Genomic DNA, 21539 nt, shown 5'->3' with positions numbered 1-21539 from the left:
TGATTTCAATAAAGGTTTTGTTGTGAATAAGCTGTGAAAGGACAAAAAAAAACAGGAGATTTGTCTATTTTTTCGACTTTCATAAGTAGATCAGTAGATTTCTAAAAAAACAGGAATTCTGCTGCAAAATCAGTAGGACTGGCAACACACTTCTATGGGGGAAATTTCGGCACTCTCTCAAGGTAATTTCATATTTGTCGCCTTATGACTTTTGGTTTCTGGTTTCTTCAGTCTGGCCAATAGCGAACTAAACAGATATTTGCACCATATCTTACATAGAAAATTAGCCTTCAGCTTATCTCTACTAATTATGGAGATTATATTATGCTCTATTATATTGTCGTTGTGTTATTATTATCAGTAACAATGCAATACATGATCGAAACGTCGAAACTTACATGTTTACAGGGTTTTACATTCTAACGTTTCAATTCTGAAGATGGACAACATGGCGCCTACAGTGACAGCTGGAACTGACAAGAGTCTTTTGGATTGGTGTGTCGTCTAATAATGACCGTATGCAGTTTTTTTTCGTAATATAAAATGGATGGAACACTTTTAAATATATCGATCCTGTTTCAACAGAGGGGTTTAACAATTTTACCGAAGATTGCGCAAGAGGATCAGACAGGTTTATCAACAAAATTTTGAGAATGTTATCTGAAGATACCGTCCTTGCTGTAATTTGTATATTTTATTTTCCAGCTGCGTAGTAATTAGGTCAGTAGAAATGACAATAGTGTAGTATCACGATAGTCTTACATAGCCCTTTGTGTTATATTTTTTGAAAACAGGATTGATGTATTCACCTATTTATAATTCACTTTGTTTAGTCTATATTGTTTGTTGTTGTGCAGTTTCTAGTTACATTACGACCGGTTTGATCGATAATCCCCTCATGCATGTCTGTACATTATTTTGATCAATAATAATAAGCGCGTAGGTAAGTTTAATTTTATTTCATGATTAGTATCAATTTGTATTTTTAAGTTGTTCAAAGGAAGGTTGCTAGATGTCGCTGTCGCTGTTCAAAGTTGTGTCTGTCTGTTTTCATACATTTCTGACACATTTTAATGAAATTTGTATTTACTTGCATAAGTAAATAATATTATATCCATTCACAATTACTATGACCATTCAGAGAGTGATCAGATAATCCTCAATTTCAGATTGTTGCAGTTACAGTACGATTATTTAGTCCTGACATTCGCCGGCGATCTGCGCCTGGGTCAGGAGAGTCCATTTAGTTACGCCAAGGGGTGTTTGGGATATTCACTCGCTTGCCTTGGGAGCGATCGGATGTCATACGTGCGGTAGAGCAGTATGTTTCCAGTACATTTAAGATGTACTGCATTCCTTTACCGATCGCCCGCCCTTATCTCTACTCCGGAACTCTCCCCACTCCTCCTTTTACTTTTCCTCTTTCGCTTCACTGAGCTGTCAGGACTAAATAATCTGTCTTTACGTGCAGAAGTAAATAATAATATGTGCATTCACAATGACAATTGGCCATTTAGAGGGTGATCAGATAATCCTCTATTTCAGATTGTTTTCAGATGTGGGATGAACAGAATCAATAGGCATTTTTAACAATAATTAAGTAAAATGAATAGATTTAAGTGAAATATTTCTTAATGCTACACTTAGTTTAAAAAATGTTAACTGAAATGTTCACTTTGTAATATTCAACTGCATCTTTCATAGCAAAAATATCTTTAACAACTGACTTCCTTATTAGATGAGACATGACCCCTACAGTTTTCAGCTGCATTTGTTATTTTAAGCTGGGTAGTCTATGTCGTCATCAAATCCGAGTTATCATTTTATTGAACTGTATGCACTGGAGCAAGGTTTTTAGGTAGGCCTATCAATAGGAGTAAAAATATGGGACTTGGACTTGTGTGAACAGAACAAGCTATGTTCATTAGACGTATGCCTGAGCTTCTATTTCAAATACTTCTTATGTGTGAAAGAGAGAATATAAATAGGCCCTCCTTAGCAGGACCTACATGTATCTACTAGACAACAGTGTGAAGTGCGGCATTGCTACGATTGGATAATGCTTCATGCCATGCTTTCAGTGACTTTTATTCAGTAAAAGTTTTGTGGCTACTATAATAGGCGTATTTTAAAAATATATCAGTCCTATTAGTCTTCCTGAAATTACGGCATTGGCATATGGTATGCTACATATTTATAACTGCAAAAAGATCTTAACTTACCATGTTCGACTGAAGTCTATACAGGAATATCCCTCATACTATAGAGGAACTTTATTTATAATGAAGAGCACAGGAGAAAAACATCCAAAATTATGACTTTCTATTTTATAGTATATCATATAATAGCTCAGGTAGTGTAGATTTGTGTAGTTTAACTGTACAAAATAACAACCTCATTAGTCCAAAGAAATTTAAAGAATGATAACCCAAGGACAATAGACTGTAATGGATCTTGAAACTTTTAACTTGCTCTCCTTTAAAAGTAGTAAAACGTGACTTAAGTTATCAAGTATTCTTCATATGTGTATGTGCGTGCGCATATAGCTATGTATGGACCACGCGTGCATGCATGAAAATTATAAGAATTACAGATTCATATCACTGTCCTTCGCAAGTCTTTCGTGGCTCCGACTTAAAGAACGCAGAACTTTACACTCTTTGTCTTTACTCTTTCGAATTCTGCACATTTAAATACCAAACTACCTTTCGTCTCGCTTCTCTTATCTATACTCTAACCACGACGTAAATACCAGATCACTTATCTGTGGCACGCTAAGTATACCTCTTCATAGAACATCTTGTTATTCATCGTCTTTTACAGTATCCACCTCGCGTCAATGGAATTCCTTGTCACAAAGTATTAGGGGCTGCAAGACAATAAACACCTTTAAGAATAGCTTAAAATATAACCTTATTAGCATTTCACTCCAATCATACTGATTTAAACTATCACTGACTACATTGTTACTCCTTTCTTTTAGACATCATCCTGATTGTACTGTATTTTCAAAATTGTCTCATAATAATCTCTTTCTATTATCTAATATTATTTGAAATATTTTAACATTCTATGTATTTTAGCTTAATTCTGCTACACATTTAATTTCAGTGTTTAATTAATAGCTCATAGTATTTTGTTGTTTAATTCGTAAATAACTCTTGTATACATGTAACTCTCATCTAAATCAAATTGTTGAATTCTTTGTAAGTTCATGCATATGTATATACTCTTTTTGCTGGTTGAGTGGAAGAGAAGGCCTTACGGCCTTAACTCTGCCAGCTAAAATAAATCATTATTATTATTATTATTATTATTATTATTATTATTATTATTATTATAGATGGAGAACTTCTGCAAATTTCTTTAAAAGATGTAAGGAATGTGTGACTGCAGATGGACACCACTTGAAACAATTTCTGTAACATAAGTTAGTGCTTATTATAATATAAAAATAAAATTGTGTTCATGCTATCATTAATAAAAGTTGTACGACTGGAATTACGTGGCGGGATTATTGATTATTGTTTCTGGTGTGGTTATGGATTGGTAGAGTTTGCTCATCATCACAGCTGCAAGTGGATAAGAAGGGAACCGTACTGTGTATGTACAGGGTCTTTAAAAAAGATACTTTAGTTTTAATTTAATTTTATTTTAAAACTACACACCCAATGAATAAATCTGACAATTTTTGTGTAACTTATATCATCACTGAACTTGGAAAATGTAATTACGATGCAACAATGTAACAATAGGTCATTCCTTTAACTGATGTTACATTCAGACACATTTATGAACTTATTAGATATATTAAAACAAAACATAAAGTTTTATCGGCTTATTTATTGCATTTAGGAACTTTCTTCATGGTAGTGACCAGTAATCGGGAATATAATTATTTATGATTTAGTCATGCAATAGTTGTTGTAATACAGAAAAAAGACATTCCAAGCAAAGACAATAAAGTTACTTCATATCTCTGTGAAAGTAAAAGCCATACATGTTTCCAGTTGTATCAGTATTACTATTTAATATATTTAAAACATAGCCATTTTCTTGAATAATGGATAACAAAAAGAGGAGTAAAAGAAAATTGTTCTATTGGGAAGTGCTAGTTATGTTAGCCTACATTTTGTCCGTAAGTGTAAATTTGTGACTATTATGTTTTGTTGAAAAATATAGAAAAGTAAACTGTTTCAACAATTGTCTTTTATAATATTGCCACTCAAAGTGATTTTCTTACTTCATTACATAGTATGATATCCACATAATTTTAAATTTTCATTGCATGCACAATGACAAATGAACATTTTATTTCAATAGAACATTAAATTCAAAGGTGTTACATATATAATATAAACCCAATTACACTTCCTTGATATCAAGTTTCTTATCAGTTTTTGTAAAATGGTCAGTTCAGTTTCACATATGATGTCTTCTTCATTGATTTTAAAAAGCAGTACCGTTCATAACTGCACATTGTTTTAACGCCATTTTCAACTACAGAACTTTGTAACTTTTCTGAAACTTTGGTTATACTATCATCAAATTTGACTAATACTAAAATACAAAAGGTCCTACTTCAATATCCGTAAACAGTAATTCTCTCCTTTTCTTGAAAGAAACTGTCTGCTGACTCATCAGTGTCTGCACCATGCATAAAAGAATTCTTAGATATAGACTTTGAAGTCGAAGGGCTGATATCTGTCTGATAAAATCATATCTGGCTTCCTTGCTTAAAAGAAGATAGCAAATTTTCGTTCTTGCATGCTAGGCGTGTCCTTTGATGGTTGTGACACTTTTAGACATCATACTTAAATTGAGTCTGCCATGAAGCATTGAAGCAATCAAATACAAAGGCAGACATTAGGGCAAATTGGATGTAATTTTGTGTCTTTCTTTCTAATTAAAAAAATGTTAACATCTCATTAAGTGCAATGTTTAAGGAAAATTTAATCTACAGTAAATGTCGTCATAACGTTACATATGCGTAACTCACGCTACCGACAATCACGTTACATATTTTCAGATTTTAAAATAGGCTCTTGTATAATACCAGCAATGCATATTTTTAGCTATGATTGAAAAGTGGACTGACAACAATTTGATGGCCATAAATACTGATAAAACAACGTTTCAAATATTTAGCTTGAAGAAAAAAATCCCAAAACTCAATCTACAGTTCAAGGAAACAAACCTGAGACAAACATATGAAACGAAATATTTAGGGACAATTTTTGATTCAAAATTATCTTGGAGAAATATTGAAGCAGTAGTAAACAAATCAACAAAAAGACTTCCAATTTTAAAGGGATTAGCTGGAGCAAATCGGCAGACTTTGAACATCACGTACAAAACATTCATCAAGTCAATACTTCTCTACAATGCGGAGGTATTAATTACAGCAAATAATTTCAACCTGAATCGATTAGAAGTATGCCAAAATCAGGCCCTGCGACTAATAACTGGTGCAGCAAAATCAACCCCAATCACGGCAATGCAAGCCCTAACCCAGAACCCTCCAATATATCTCACTCTAGAGGAGCAGGCACTAACGCATCATGAAAAAATGCTACGGCTAACAACAAAATGGGAAAAAAGACTGTTACAACCAACCAATTTGAAAACACAAACAAGTTTCCTGTCCAAAGTCACGGAAATAAAAACAGAATTGAATCTCCCTAAATCTAAAGAAAACATTTTAAGCAGAGAAAACCCTCTAACCTTCGAACCAATTAACATTCAACTAGATTTAGAGGAACCAGTTACAAAATCTGAAACTTCCAAACCTGTACTAAAAGCGCTGGCATTAGAAGCTGTGAACAATAGATACCCACCAGAAGAATGGCTACATATCTACACAGATGGGTCTACTATCGATAACAACTCAGGATCAGGAATTACGTGTGCATTATTCTCATTTTATCAACCAGCAGGACATCATACAACAAATTTTGATGCGGAAATAATGGCTATTCATATCTCACTCCAACACCTACTGTACAGAATAGATAAATTTCAAAATGCTGTCATTCTCTCTGATTCTAAAGCAGCATTATATGCAATAAGTTCATATAAAATGATGTCAATCCAAATTAAAGAATGTCACAAAATGATCCAACAACTTCAAAAACTACAGAAAAGAATTCAATTGCAATGGATAGCTGCACATTGCGGAATTGCTGGAAATGAAACTGCTGACTTTCTTGCCAAAAAAGAATCCATTTTAATTCAGAATACAAATACAAGCCTACCTTTTACATCAATCAAAAGACTAATTAAAAATAAATATAAAATCAAGCAAAACCAAGCAGTATGTACCAAAGCCAAATATAAAAAATGGAGCATTTTAATAAAAAAAAAAACAGAAATTATTCCAGAAATCCCACGTAAATCTGCAATAGCAAAATTCAGACTGCTTACAGAACACGATTATTTGACCAAACACTTGAATAAAATAGGAATTTACACAAATCAAAATTGCCCTCTGTGCAGTGACTGAAGATCATCTACAAACCTGTGAAGTTCTACCTGATGGATCCACCACAGAGAAATATTGGAGAGCAAGAACGCTAATGGCTTCATTGCCAAAGCTCGGCATTAGATAACAACAACAACAGGATGAATACTAGGACGACTAAACAATTTATGAGATGGATGTAACTATTAACATGTCTGTGAAAAAAAAAAAAAGGTTATTTTTGTAACTCACGTTACGTGGCAGATGGTTGTATATAACTCTAATTATAAGTAAAATGAACATGTCATAACTTCGCTTAGGTTACTGTCTCTCTGTTTATAATAATATGTAATAGGCCTACAAAATGTATAACATTGCAGACAAATTTTTCTTCTCCTTCTTTAATAGATTTCTTGACTAAATCTGAGCAGTATTCACCAGACTTGGCCTTTGCATCTGCATCAATGGCAAAAAGAACATAGGATCGCTTTTCAGTCGAGAAAACATTGCAATGTAGGTTGCTCCAGCCATCTTGTATCAGTGTGACTTTCTGTTGTCTTAATTCTTTAGCAGTTTCCCTGTTCACTTCAATGTACATTGAGTAAAGAAGGGATCCTGCCAATTGTTTTCGGTTTAGTGGCAGGTCTATATAACCTAGCCCGGCTATGGTATATATAGTTAATCATGATAAACCAACCAACCCATTTAATAATCTAATTTCACCCAATAGTAAGATCTCAATAAAAATATTCAGATTTGGCAAAAGTTGAATTTGATTAATATACTTTTCATCTCTAGAAAGACACTAGTCCACAACACTGAAAGGTAATGTTGCAACTATAAAATAAATTTTTAAAGCTATTTGATGTTCTCATTGGGGGGGGGGGGGGAGTTTATGAATTTTAAGTGTCACATTAAAGCTTATTTCATGAATTTTAAAAGGAGTCTAAATATAACTTTCTAGCTTAAATAGGATATGTCATGAGTAGAGTCTGGATGTTTAGGCATTTATAACAGTTAAAATAGGTTGGCAAAAAAGGCACAATAAATTTTGAAAAAGACGTTATAAATTTTAAAAAGGCATAATATATTTTAGCAATAAATTTAAATTTTATCAACATAACTCACATTTTTACTTTGTAGTTCACACATGTTGACTTATAAAATACTTTCTTTTTCGTCATTAACTGTCTTTTCACAAAACTGTTCCATCGGTTGAAAACACATGGGCACCAAATTCACTAACATAAGCATGAAAATTTACTTTTCAATGGTTTACTGAATTGAGGCATTCTAGCTAACCAATCCTATACCTTCTGTTACCCGACAATAACTGACAGTTCATCACTCAGATTTCTTTCTTCTATAATAATAAACGCACGTAGCACAAAATTGTAACAGTAAGATTTGAAAATATGAAAGCAAACAATTGAAAATGCTACATGACAACTTGGGCTTAATAGGCCTATTTAAAATTATAAGGCTGATTGTTGGTATCGTGAAGACATGACAATATTATATTTGTAACTGTGGATCGTCGATCATTTTTCATATTACACCAATAGGATTAAAGAAAGATTATTAGCAGATTAAGCACGGAAATAAATTACTTTTATTTACTGTTGTTACTAAATGAGTCATTGATTCGTATATATAAATTTCATACCCATTACATTACATTTAATTAGAAAATTGCAACTAAACAAGAAATATTGCTTCAAAATAACAAAAAAGGCATTTATTATTGAATTAGTAAGAAATACCTTAAAAAGGCAAAACAGGTGAAATAAAAATTGGCCCTATGACTTTGATTTAGCAACTCCAAATCACATTTATATCTATGAAAATAATGATTTACTTCCACCCAGTAAAAAGGCATTTTGCCAAATATCCGGGCTCTAGTCATGAGTTTTAATACAAAGTATGTAATTGCATGCATGGAATTCTTATCAGTTTTTAAAATGATTTTGTGAAGCCAGTATTTCGAAAAATAATAAGATTAAGCATTTAATACACACATTATTATACAGCACTGCCACATATCATCATACATTTATGACAAATACCATTAAAATCTAAAATGGTAGGTTTGAAAATGGAACTTTGGCTTGTTGATTCCACATGAAATGCAATTCTAAAAATTCTCTAAGAGAATTTTGAGGACAGAGCATTGTCTGGTCATTTCCAGAATGAATTTGTTATGGAGAGTCCTGACCACCATACTCACTCGGTCACAATTCCTGTAAATACTTCTTACAGGTTTTTTGAAGGGTGCTTTGTTCAGGGATAGTCCACACAATATTGAATATTGTAATTTCATCATCAGTGATCTACATCACAAGAGAAACTCTTGTTGAAGTTACAGAGATGGATTGTAGATGATCTTGATATCACTAGAGTACATATTGCAAATGGTTTCGTATGATTACAATTTTCCCAAGTTCTCTGGCCATAGAAACACACAAAAAAATGCCAGATCTATAATGTTTTAAAATAAAATTCAATGAACGGAGTGTCTTTTTGGAAGATGTGTGTGTGCTTTTGTTGCTTGTGCATGCACGTCTGACGAATACATATAATCCCAGCTTGTGAATTAATTTGTATACTCGTGTGTGTACACCTATGTGAATGCATGTGCATGTGTTTAACTTCCCTAACATACATGAATTAATATCAGTAAAATTTATAATCTATACTATTTTCTTCAACTATTTAAACTGGTGTGTAAGCTCTTAATTTCCAAGATGTTTTACAAAGATGTATGGAAAAATTCAAATGCCAGAAAGGTTGGTTTTAAGCATTACCTCACAGCCTTATATGTTTTATAAACTTTTGTTTGAATATGAAGAGTCCACACCTGTGGCGTAATGGTCAGCGCGTCTGGTCGCGAAACCAGGTGGCCCGGGTTCGAATCCCGGTCGGGGCAAGTTACCTGGTTGAGGTTTTTTCCGGGGTTTTCCCTCAACCCAATACCAGCAAATGCTGGGTAACTTTCGATGCTGGACCCTGGTCTCATTTCACCGGCATTATCACCTTCATTTCATCCAGACACTAAATGACCTAGATGTTGATACAGCGTCGTAAAATAACCCAATAAAATAAAAAAAAAAATTTGAATATTAAGAAAATGCCGAAAATATGCTCTTATTCTAAAATTTGGCTTTAATATGCTCTCAGACTAAACCATTCTTGAATAATTTCAAGGGGAAAATTGTTCCGGGGCCGAGTATCAATCCCAGGACCCTTCGCTTAGTGCACGAATGCTCTACCAACCCCAGGAACTATACACGACACCGTCACAATTCTTCCCTTTATATCCACACAACTCAGATGGGCTGACAAGACGCCAGAAACCGAACTTTGAACGCACACAGTTCTGTGTGACTTAAATTGTGGCTTTCTGTTAACGTACCTACAGTAATGAATACCATTATGCAAATCTGGCATTCAGGTAGAAGCTCCCTGTGAAGCAGACTTGAATAATTTCAAGGGAAAAATTGTTCCGGGGCTGGGTATCGATCCCAGACCCTTCACTTAGTGCACGAATGCTCTATCAACTGAGCCAGGATCAATAAACGACCCTGGAACAATTTTTTCCTTGAAATTATTCAAGCCTGCTTCACAGGGAGCTTCTACCTGAAAGCCAGATTTGCATAATAGACCATTCTCTAACTCTGCATTTGTGTGATCAATAAAACTCCTTCACCTGTACTATAAAAGCTGGAAATTCTGTAAGATAGTTTCAACATAGGTCATGAAAAACTATTTCATGGAAATTCGAGCATTTGTCATCATGAATATAGGAACATAATTTTTTTTCCTCAGGAATCAGACATTTGACCCCCCTCCTTTCCCCTCCAAAAAAAAAAAAGACATAAAGGAATCCATGGTCATGTAAGATAATGGGCATATTTAGGACCTATGGGGAAAAGACAAAATAATTTAATTCAGATAATAAAATTACTGGTGACTGAGCCACAGTGGTGTAGTTGTTCAGTTCTGTGTATAGGAAATGCTACACAATATTTCAGAGGCTCATATCAAATGAGTATATGATTGGCGACCATGGGATCCTGAACTGATGTTTGACCTTGCACTGGACTGTCACGGTGTGGAGAGGCAACCCCCAAGTGGTGGACAGGGGACATACAATATTCATACAATATGGGGGTTGAAAGAGGGTGATATGACTGTCTTGTAAAATAATGATGCCCACAAGAAAATCAGTTGTGTTAGAACCAAAATATCGTGAGAATGTGTCCAAATGCATATCCAAGTTCCAGAGCTAAAACTGTCCCCTAGTTGGATCTCCAAATGGAGATAACTTAGGTAAATCTCATCATGGCAACTCCAATACTTTACGAATTTTACAGTGAAATGCAGAAGATGTCACAGTCTAAGAAGCCAGAATGAATGAAAATTTTAACAGCATGATAAGAATATATACTGTACTATTCTTTTCAGAGAAAAATTCCCTCTGAAACTATGGATCGATCTCTCAGCTTGGCATGCTGGGTGCTCTTCACCAGCTGAGCTGTATTGGGAACGATCCACAGTGCCAGCTCGAACTCCTCTCCTTTTAGTGTCTTCTATGGCCTACTTCCTGTTTTTAGACAGTATGTCACATTTACAGGAGCACATATTTAAATGGCCATTTCAGCAATAGCTTTTGTTATACTGTTAACACACAAATATATTCTTATAATTGAATATTGTGTATTGCATGACTTTTATAATTTTTACTCATATATATTGCTATTTATGGAGAAAAATTCCCGGCATAGCTCAGTTGGTAAAGAGCACTCAGTGTGCCAAGGTGAGAGGTCCTTGATTCGGTCCTCAGTGCTGGAACGACTTTTTCTCCGAAAATAATAGTAGCCTATATTTTTTTCTTCCTCTGAAAGATGGGCTGATGGAGATAGTGTGTTTTTCGTTTGTTGTATTCAAAAGTTTTAGTTCATATTCATGACTATAACTTGAATAACAACAATGTTGAATATTGCTCAGTGTTAGCTTTTTTGAAATCTCCGACTTTGTTGTTTTTCCTGCACAACAAATGGACAAAATAATACTTGTTTTATACATTCTTTGAGCAATTTTTTAAATAGAATATATTACGTAATATTGATTGTAAAAATGGCGGGAAAGAATAAATTTCATTTTCTGTGTGATAATGTTGCATGTGCGTAACTTGTGTTGGTGCTTGAATGTGGTTATGTGCTCCATAGCTATGTTTGCATGTGAACCGTTGTTTTTAAATTGAGCAGAAAAGATATATTTTTAAAAGAAATTCTCTAATTTTCTGTAAGTGCATGTTTTTTTCTGTCCTGATTTCTGTAATTTTGTTGCTTGTGTTGTTGAATTGCATGGTATAAACTGATGTTATAGGAGCAATAAAAGCCATAAACTTTAAGACCAATACAAATAAAATATTTTTTACTAATACAGATGTTCACTACAAGATAATGTATCATACCGTAGTGTTATCAAGAATTTCATTTTAACAGGCTTATTTGAAATTATTTTTCATATTTGGTAAATTGAAATCTCTATGTATTTAGAATATTAAAATAATTTGATGAAAATATATTCTCATAAAACATCAGATATCTTGTTAGTGTATGCTGGTAGTGGTTAATTTATTATAGTTGGATCGTTTTTATGTGCATGTTTTGCTTTATTACATAAACTCATATAGGATATTTCCTATCATACAACTTTCTATTCCTACAACACTCCCAGTACGACTTGTATAGATTCTAGGACATGAGGGAGTCTATGGAAATGAGGAAGATAATAAGCTAGGAAAAATGGACTCTGTAGGCCCACAATGGGGACTGGAGTCAATTTTTGGAATTTTGCCACAGAATGCCAGGCACAAAGTCAAGAAGTGGTGATAAAAATGCATTGGCTACTCCTGAAGGGTATTTACTGGTTCACAGCGTCAGGCTGATGAGATGATCGATGGACCTGACATAAGAATCATGAAAGAACTGCTGTCTCCCAAGCAGGAAACAAGTTAGGATGTTAACTGTCTTTCTGACAGGAAACAACACACTAAAGAGACATGTAATTGGACTTGTTGAGGACCCAAATGTAGGAAATGTGGCATGGAGGACGAGGTCTCAGCCGATATTCTCTGTCGTTGCGATTTTTGCAGCATTAAGACAAGACTTCTGGGGTCACACACATTGAAACCAGAAGATATCAGCAATTGAAGTTGGGGACATTATGGTCTTGTTTTCAAAAGACTGGTCACCTATAACCATATCAGCCTGTACTGTAGGAGGAATAATGAACCTGCAAAAGGTCTAAGTACATAGGGACCCTAACTATGGTCTTTACCCCATTATCAAATCAAAAAAGAGATTGATTTTATCTGATTCGCATAGCATAATTTCTGGGGAAATGTTCGAAATATACAAGAAAAATTTATGACAAACTGTGAAAGAATTTATAACATTTTTATGTTTTTGAAAGCATGATTTTTATATGTTGTTTCAAATTACATCATTAACATATATTTATTATCTATTTGACTGTGATTATAATATAGACCTATTTGCAAATAGTTTCAGATGACACAATTCCAATGAGATCGTCTGTGAGCGTGATTCTATCAAGCCCACCGCCAGACACAAGCATGTCCCATCCAGATTATGAACAGACTGCTCATGATCATGCTGCCATACTTGTACTTATCAAACATGTTGGTGAGTTATGCTGTTGCTTTAAAGAATCAGTAAAATGATTAGAGGGAGTAATCTGTAAATTGCTGTGTATCTCGGACAGAGATAAATCCAAGTAATTCTCCTCCACATATTGATACAGCGCAATGTTGTTCTTCAAGAAAGAGTGGTTGTGATGTATAGCCTGAATTTTCCCGAGTACGGTACTAGTTATTGTGTGGTTTAATTGATCTGTTGGCTTGTAAATTAACATGATGAACATAGTGTGACAGTCGGGAGTCGATCGCGTCCCACAGAGGTCGGGGGCTAACGAGAAAACGAGCGATGCAGCAAAGGTTGCGGCCACTCTGGTCTGGAGGGGACAGATGTAAGAGGGGGGTGCGAGTTGGTGGCGCGGACGCAACGAAGGGTGAGGGGGAAGTAAGCAGCTGGTGACTGAGGGGAGAAATCCAGAGAGGTCTGGATAGGCGTCATCTTCTCGACATGTGAAGATTGTTCGCGAGATCGTAGCTTCTCGTAGCTATGGTTTGGTTATAAAAGAAGAGACGTGAGTGAACTGGAGCAGTGTTGTAATCGTTGGACAGCAAGCCAGCCAGTCTTGTGTAGCAGTGAAGCCAGCTTCGAGACTGAAGTTCGATTTGAGTTGTGTCCGTGACTGTGGAGCCGGAAGTCCTGAGTTTGAGTGCAGTGGACCGCAGTTGGGGGACCTGAGTTCGAAGTTCAGCGGATTGTCTCTGAAGGTCTGGGGTTCGAGATACTGTGAACTCGAGTGACTGAGCAAGAAGAACTAGCCAAGGCAAACGAGCTGTAAACTGAGAACTGACAGTTCTGATTTGTAAATAGTGCTTTGTGAACATTAGTTAAGATTAACATTTCATTGTTGTTCTCAATAATCCAAGTAAATTGTCATTGTCGTGTGTGGAGTGCAAATCCCATTGTTGACGGTAGTAGAATTAAATTGTAGAAAGTGATTATTATTGGTGTGAGAATAAAATTATATTATTGTTTTGAAATAAAAGTTACAATAGTTATGCTCTTCCCCATCCTGTACAACATAATTGAACTAACCTAATCTGCCTTTGATCATTAGATGTGTGGAGTCATCACAGTAACACTACGGCTTTGCCCATCTGTTTTATTTTATGGATCATAGTAATGGAGAAATGACGGAATGATGAGGAAACGGGAATATCTCAAGACCATAATTGTTCACCACAAATTTTTTACCTGAACTCGCCAGAATGTTAACTTGAGTCTCTTGTGTGGAAAATCAACACGTCAACTGTTTGAATAATAGGGTATCACTAACGCATGGACATTTACAAATTGATAAATTTTAATATACTTATGTTCTGTTTTTGGTTTTGTAGGGAGTCAGTTGAAACAGAAGAACTTCAGTCGTGTCTATGATCGTTTGTCTCGGATAAATCATGTGAAAGTAATAGATTCTGTGGGTGTGACACGAGAAGTGCTAGCACGCTATATAAAGGAATATCCTGTGGAAAATAATGACTGGGGAGATTACCAAACACACCGTCGTCTCCTTGGACTTATTTCTGTGGGTAAGTTATATTAGACATTAAATTAATGAGTGTCCAAAAATTGTCACAAGACAATTTTATTATTAATATTTCGGTTCTAGATTTATTAATTTATTTTGAAACATTTTAAAATTGTTATTTGATATTATTTCATGAAAAAAGAAATGCACGTTATGCTATACCTCTATTTAATGATCATTGATTATGCTGTATAACTTTTTTTTTTATCCAGTGAAGGATACTTGACTTTGCATCATTCACCCAAGTATCCCCAGTCTAGGATTGACATGCTGTAATTAGGTTTTTTTTTTTCACCATAGCATTGCTCTTGTGCATAAAGGGAGGCAATCTTTATAACACTGAATGATGATTAGTGGTAAAAGAAGTGGTAATACATTGTGAAATCCTACCATCAAGCATCGTCTTTGTCCATAGCAAGTTCCACTCGGACCCACCAGGATTCTGTGTAACTGGTTTCAGTTAGTAAAATTACATCATCTTTTGCAGAAAATAGGATCTCTTACAGATCTGTACGAATTACTACAAAGCTGTGGGAATTAAAACCATACATACTTACTGCAGTTAGGTACCCATGACTAATAAATATCCTCTCTATTTTAATAAAGAGTATTGTATGTGACATTAAATCTACACCTTTTCCAGTTGTATTTCAGAAAATATCAATTGTATTTCAGAAATTATCAAATGTATTTCAGATTAGTCAATTTAATTTCAGAAATTATCAATTGTATTTCAGATTTGTCAATTCAATATCAGATGATATCAAATGTATTTCAGATTTGTCAATTGTATTTCAGATGATATCAAATGTATTTCAGTTTTGTCAATTGTATTTCAGATAGTATAAAATGTATTTCAGAAAATAAGCAATGCATTTAAGATTATGGAAAGTGGATTTAAAAAATCCTCAACTTTATTGCATTTAGCATCTGACAGGCATATTCACCATAGCTAAAGCTGCAGCTTGATGAATTGTACTGTGTTGTACTGCACGAGCATAATCACCACCAACAATATTATGTGTGTTGCTTCATCAGTTTTACTCTCTACAGTAGGTAAAATTAGCCTACAACACCAGGAGCTATGACGTCAGGAATTCCAAGATGGATTTTTATGTATGTCTTCACTTTACACCAGATGATCTCGATTGGATTTAACATTTGAGAATAAGGTGCCAACTGTAACTTCTGAAATACAAATGATAGTTTCTAAAATACAATTGACAAACCTGAAATACAATTGATGTTTTCTGAAATACAATTGATACTATCTGAAATTGAATTGACTAATCTGAAATACAAATTATACTATCTGAAATTAAATTGACAAATCTGAAATACAATTGATATTATCTGAAATTGAATTGACTAATCTGAATTACAAATGACAAATATGAAATACAATTGATATTTTCTGAAATACAACTGGAAAAGGTGTAGATTATTAGTGTCTTTTTAAGTGCTTCTTTATTCATTTTTGGATGCTTATTTGCCTGCCTATTTTTAACATTTGAAGGGGTGAGAATGAGATAATTCAAAGCCACACTTTTAACAAAAATGGTTTTCTATGTAAGTTAATTTTTTACATATATGGGGAAGTTACTAGTAAAATATTGCAAAAAATTATTCAACAAATGACAAGTATATGCCTAAGAAATTATGGTACCACACCTAATAGCATTGGACTCTAAACCTTTAATATGCTCCTCCTGTAAAATTTTGTTTGTGTGGCTTAGGACTGGAAGGTCTGGGGTTCGATCCCAGATGGTGACAGGAATTTTTCTCGTTGCTAAACTTTTAGAACGGCCCCGAGGTTCACTCAGCCTCCTATAAAATTGAGTACTGGGTCTTTCCCGGGGGTAAAAGGCGGTCAGAGCATGTGCCGACCACACCACCTCATTCTAGTGCCAAGGTCATGGAAAGCATGGGGCTCTACCTCCATGCCCTCCCAAGTGCCTTCATGGCATGTTATGGGGATACCTTTACCTTTTACCCGTGGCTTAGGACTATATCATTCTTACCTCTTCATTTGTTAACCAATACTGAGTTCTTGGCAATAAAGCCATTAACTTTTTTGCTCTTCAATGTAGGAGGTGATGTAGCAAAAAATGTATAGATTTTAATGTAGGCACCATATTTTTATGTTACTACGGTTATATCATCTACATGCAAGCCCCAAACTGTTTGGAGGACCGTACTTGTTGTTGGTTAGCTGGTCCAAATGACCAAGCCGGCTGTATTATCATACAACTCCACCAACCATATCCCCTCTTCACCACTTACGAGATACTTATGCATACCATGAGAGGTTAGCATGCTGAAATGGCATTTTCTCCATTTTTATGGAACAGTTAACACCACTGTCACTCAGTTCCCAGCCTTTTTTGTTAAAAACAGGTTGCATCACAGGAAGGTGAGAATAGGACTTGAGCAGAAGATGTACTGGAAAGCATTTTACTATTTATTGCAACCTCGCATTTTGAGATGTACTTAATTAAGAAACAACATAATAGCTTATTTTATGTCTGTGTTCTTTACAAACTATGGAACATAAATTAATAAAAGTAAAAAGTTATAAGCAACTCGATCTTCACAGCTTAAATATAAATTATATCTGGTGTTTGAAATGAAACATCTCTGATTGAAAGAAATTATATTTAGAATATTATACAAACTAGGATGAAATTTCACTAAAAATGTATAAATTTTTTACAGGTAAATATGACAGTCAACAGGAATTAAATGAATTATGCCGAGTGCATGAATCTCTGAAGGTGAAGTACTCCGCAACTCTATTTGATTCTCGATGTGTGCTGTTCGGTCCTCCAGCTGATTCAAGTCCTAATGAGCCTGATGTATTGTCAACTCCATCGAACTTCAAAACACGTGCACTGTTTTATGAGGATTGTGATGATTGTGTTGGGTTGGAGGATCAAATCTCAGAGTTCCTGTCTTCTCTCTTTTGGGTATTGGAATCAAAAAGACTTGAACGCAGCAGAGAAAAGGTGGAACGTGTAAGCCTACTGCTTGCTCCTTTCGAACGTAAAGACTTTGTTGGTCTGGATTTGGAGTCACGCACCAATAGAAAACGTTGTGTAGGCCGTATGACCAAACATTTGGGAGACCTTTCATTGCAAGCAGGTCTTGCAACAGAAGCTCTCAGTTACTACAATTCTGCTGTGGATATACTGAAGGCTGTTAATGATTGGTTGTGGCTCGGTGGTGCGTATGAAGGACTTTGTGCTGCATCTGTTGTTTTGCTTTATCCAAACTTGAGCAGAAGTTTCCCACTTCAGCGTAATGCATCATTACAAGAGGGAAGTCCAGGAAAGCAAAGGTAATTAATCATATGAAACTGTATTTGCAATCTAGAAGATGATATGTTAAAAAAATCGTGTGTTGCATAAAATAAGAACTCAGTCTAACAAGGAAAATGAGAAATTGTCTTTATAGAATGAAATAGAATCAAACAAAGGCGAATTAGTCCACTGCTGTGGAGAAATGATTAGTGCCTGACTGTGAAACGAGCAGGCCTGGGTTCAAATCCTGGTTGGGGTTTTTTCCCGAGATTTTCCCTCAACCAATTGAAAAATCATTACTGGGTAACTTTCGGCATTGAACCTCGGACTCATTTCGCCATCATTAATTCACATATCATCATCCATACAATAGCCTGGGTTAAGTTCATGGTGCGGCATGCTATACTTGTACAAGAGCACGGCCATTCGGCTACCCAATCATTTACAGAATAGGAGTGGTAAGCACATAAGCCTCAGGTTGGAGTGCAAGCCTTTGGGTTTCTCTTCCGTACAAAAAAAAAAAAAAAGCGAATTAAATTAAGGTCTCAATTATTTCATCCCCATTGGCCCTATTATGCCTACATCTTTCATTTCAAAAGGGCGGACTTGTTTAAACAGCCCTGAACCCTAAAATATTTTTCAATTTCAGAAGTTTGTAGTTCCTGTTAGTGATTGTTGAAAACCTTTTAGAAGTTGTGTGAAATATACTTACGAGGAAAGGTCCTAATCTTGCACAGTCTTTGCACCAAAATTAGCATGCCTCTAGCCACCGGCATGGCTCAGTCAGTTAAGCTGCTTGCCTGCCAGTCTGAAGTTGTGCTCGGGCGCGGATTTGATCCCTGCTTGGGCTGATTACTTGGTTGGGTTTTTCCCGAGGTTTTCCCCAACTGTAAGGTGAATCCCAGGTAATCTATGGCGAATCCTCGGCCTCATCTCGCCAAATACCATCTCGCTCTCACCAATCTCATCGACGCTAAATAACCTAGTAGTTGATACAGCATCGTTAAATAACCAACTAAAAAAAAAGCATGCCTCTGTACCAGGGAGATTCACTGAATCACTTTGGTAAAGTGTGAGACATCATTCATGAGGCAACCACTTACACTTTGTTTCATGAAGTCACTTACAAGGTTAAAATCAGTCTTCAGATATGACGAATTGCAACAGTAATGCTGTGCGTCGAAAAGAACTGAATTATTATTATGGTGCCATTACAAACTACGAGGATCTCAATACAGAATACACGCAAATTTTGGTACTACGTTTACAGAAGAAAAAAGAGAACTTTTGTAAAATTAAAAATTTGTTCGCAGACAGAGAACCAAGACGTAAAAATGAGTGCATGTCCATGAAAAAGAGGATGTCTGGTCACCCTAGGCCTTGCATGCAAGTGGCAAGAGCTGCCGACTGACCCACTTCTGGCATTCTTGGTCCATTGTCATTCTCTTCATTCAAGGACACAGTACACACAGTGTCACCTTTGTCTATCAGTGTGTGTTTAGCTTGTAGTGCGTTAACAGGAGCTTTTCACCTACATACTTACTTACGGTTTTTAAGGAACCCGGAGGTTCATTGCCTCCCTCAAATAAGCCTGCCATTGGTCCCCATCCTGAGCAAGATTTATCCAGTCTCTGCAATCATATCCCACCTGTCCCAAATCTATTTTAATATTCTTCCATCTATGATTCGGTCTTTTCAAAGATCTTTTTCCCTCCGGCCTCCCAAATAACACTTTGTGCATTTCTGGAATTGCTCATATGTGCTATATTGTGTCTTTAATAGTGTACACACGCACGCACGCACATACACACACACACAAAACCCCCCTCTCCCTCCCTCATTTTGATGTTTGTCCCTACCATTCACTCGTCTCTCTTTCTTGATATCATTCCCCCCACCCCCCATCCTACCACAGATATGTAAAATTATTAACTATTTTATTTTGTATTGTATGTGAAAGTGTCTTTGTTTTCCAGAACTAATTCGATTTCCACAAATTCACTACCAAGTGGTCTATCACCAGCAGAAGTACAACAAGAAGTACAGAATGTATTGTCGCCAGAAGATATCCCTAAAAGATATCGTGAAGCAATTATCCACTATAGTAAGGTATGCGATTTAATACGAGGGTTGTTCAATAAAGACTGGCACGTCATCATCAGACAACCAAAAATGACTGCATTGCCATCTCTCGGATCCATAAACAGATCCATAAACACACAAAATTTCATTCCCCTTGTCCTCTTAGTTGAGCTGTAGCAGTGCACTGAAGCAGATGGTGTGTGTATGTGTTTCACCTCTAAATTTTCTATATGCCTGATTTTATTAAGCAGCATAATGCAATAAAATTTTGTGTTCGCCTGAACAAAAATGCTTGAGCCAATTATGATGAACTGAGGAGAGCTTTTGGTGAGTATCATGTCATGCTTCGTCGAGCTTGTTTTCGATGGCACAGGTCTTTTCAAGATGGCCGGCAAAGTTGTGAATTGCAGGGAGGAAAAGGTGCACCAGTTACAGTCTTAATGGAGACAACAACTAACACTGAGGCTCTTGTTGTTCTCACTGACTTATGTCTTACTGTTAGGCAACTTGCACACATTCTGAATATATCGACTGGTAGCGCTCACACTCTATTAAAGCATTATTTGCACATGTCTAGAGTGTGTGCATGATGGATACTATGGCTGCTCACTCCTGAACAGAAGCAGAGTCGTGTTGAAGTGTGTCGCTACTGGAAACAGTGTGTTTCTACAATATCTCACTCTCCTTACAGCCCTGATCTTGCTCCCTGTGACTTCTTCCTTCACCCCACTGCCAAAAAGGACCTTAAGAGACGTCGTTTTGACAATGAAATCCAGGCAGTGAAAGCTTTAGAGGCGATTTTGAAGTGTTTGTCAAAGAATATCTTCAGAGAGTGGCAATGGTGTGGCACAAGTGTATTGTAATGGGTGGAGAATATATTGAAGGAGAAAAAAGTGTGAAATTGTAATCTTTGTAAATAAATACTTCACAACACTAATGCCAGTCTTTATTGAACAACAACACTATTGGTGTATAGTATAGCTTGGAGAATGCTTATTCAAGGCTTATTCAAGGTATGGGTATTCGAGAAAATACGGTATTTTTTTTAAATAATATATTTCATTCAGTTGATGCTTTATCAATGCCGTCTGAAAAAATGTTATGACTCAAATCTGTGTATCCAGTTCCAATTTAATTTAGTTTTTCAAGTATTCTTAACAAATTTACAAATAAATTGAGCAAAAAAAATATGAAAGCTTCAGAGGCCATGTCTTAAGCAGTATATTTTTATGAAGTTTTAATTATAGTTTTGGATATGCATCACGAACCCATTGAAAATGTAAAACACACAAACTTTGCACTTACCACACTTGAAGTTGATTCTGACACACACACTGCTAATTCCAATGCCATTTAATAATGTTAACAATTGAAATACACACGCAGGAAGATAATAGCATGTACTACCACCTTAGAAATTGCACGGAAGAAAGATCAGGCAATATTGC

General features: G+C 35.6%; 1 protein-coding gene across 4 annotated transcripts in view; it reads left to right on the top strand.

Moving 5' to 3' along the window:
• The first annotated feature begins 377 nt into the window (after positions 1-377).
• The window catches only part of brun (trafficking protein particle complex subunit brun), a 55432-nt gene continuing 34270 nt past the window's right edge, over positions 378-21539 (top strand). The window contains exons 1-5 of one of the 4 annotated variants that reach the window (XM_069840570.1): positions 378-516; positions 13033-13173; positions 14520-14711; positions 17426-18047; positions 19986-20118. In XM_069840570.1, coding sequence (XP_069696671.1) covers positions 13053-13173; positions 14520-14711; positions 17426-18047; positions 19986-20118 — 1068 coding nt within the window. In that variant the 5' untranslated portion in view covers positions 378-516; positions 13033-13052. Of the gene's footprint in view, positions 721-13032; positions 13174-14519; positions 14712-17425; positions 18048-19985; positions 20119-21539 lie in introns of all 4 variants that reach the window. The other 3 variants (XM_069840571.1, XM_069840568.1, XM_069840569.1) reach the window with 3 other exon arrangements.

This window comes from Periplaneta americana, chromosome 11 (assembly GCF_040183065.1).
Source record: "Periplaneta americana isolate PAMFEO1 chromosome 11, P.americana_PAMFEO1_priV1, whole genome shotgun sequence".
Taxonomy (NCBI): Eukaryota; Metazoa; Arthropoda; class Insecta; order Blattodea; family Blattidae; genus Periplaneta; species Periplaneta americana.
Note: the sequence above shows the minus strand (reverse complement) of the source record. Positions and strands in the feature narration are given on the sequence as shown.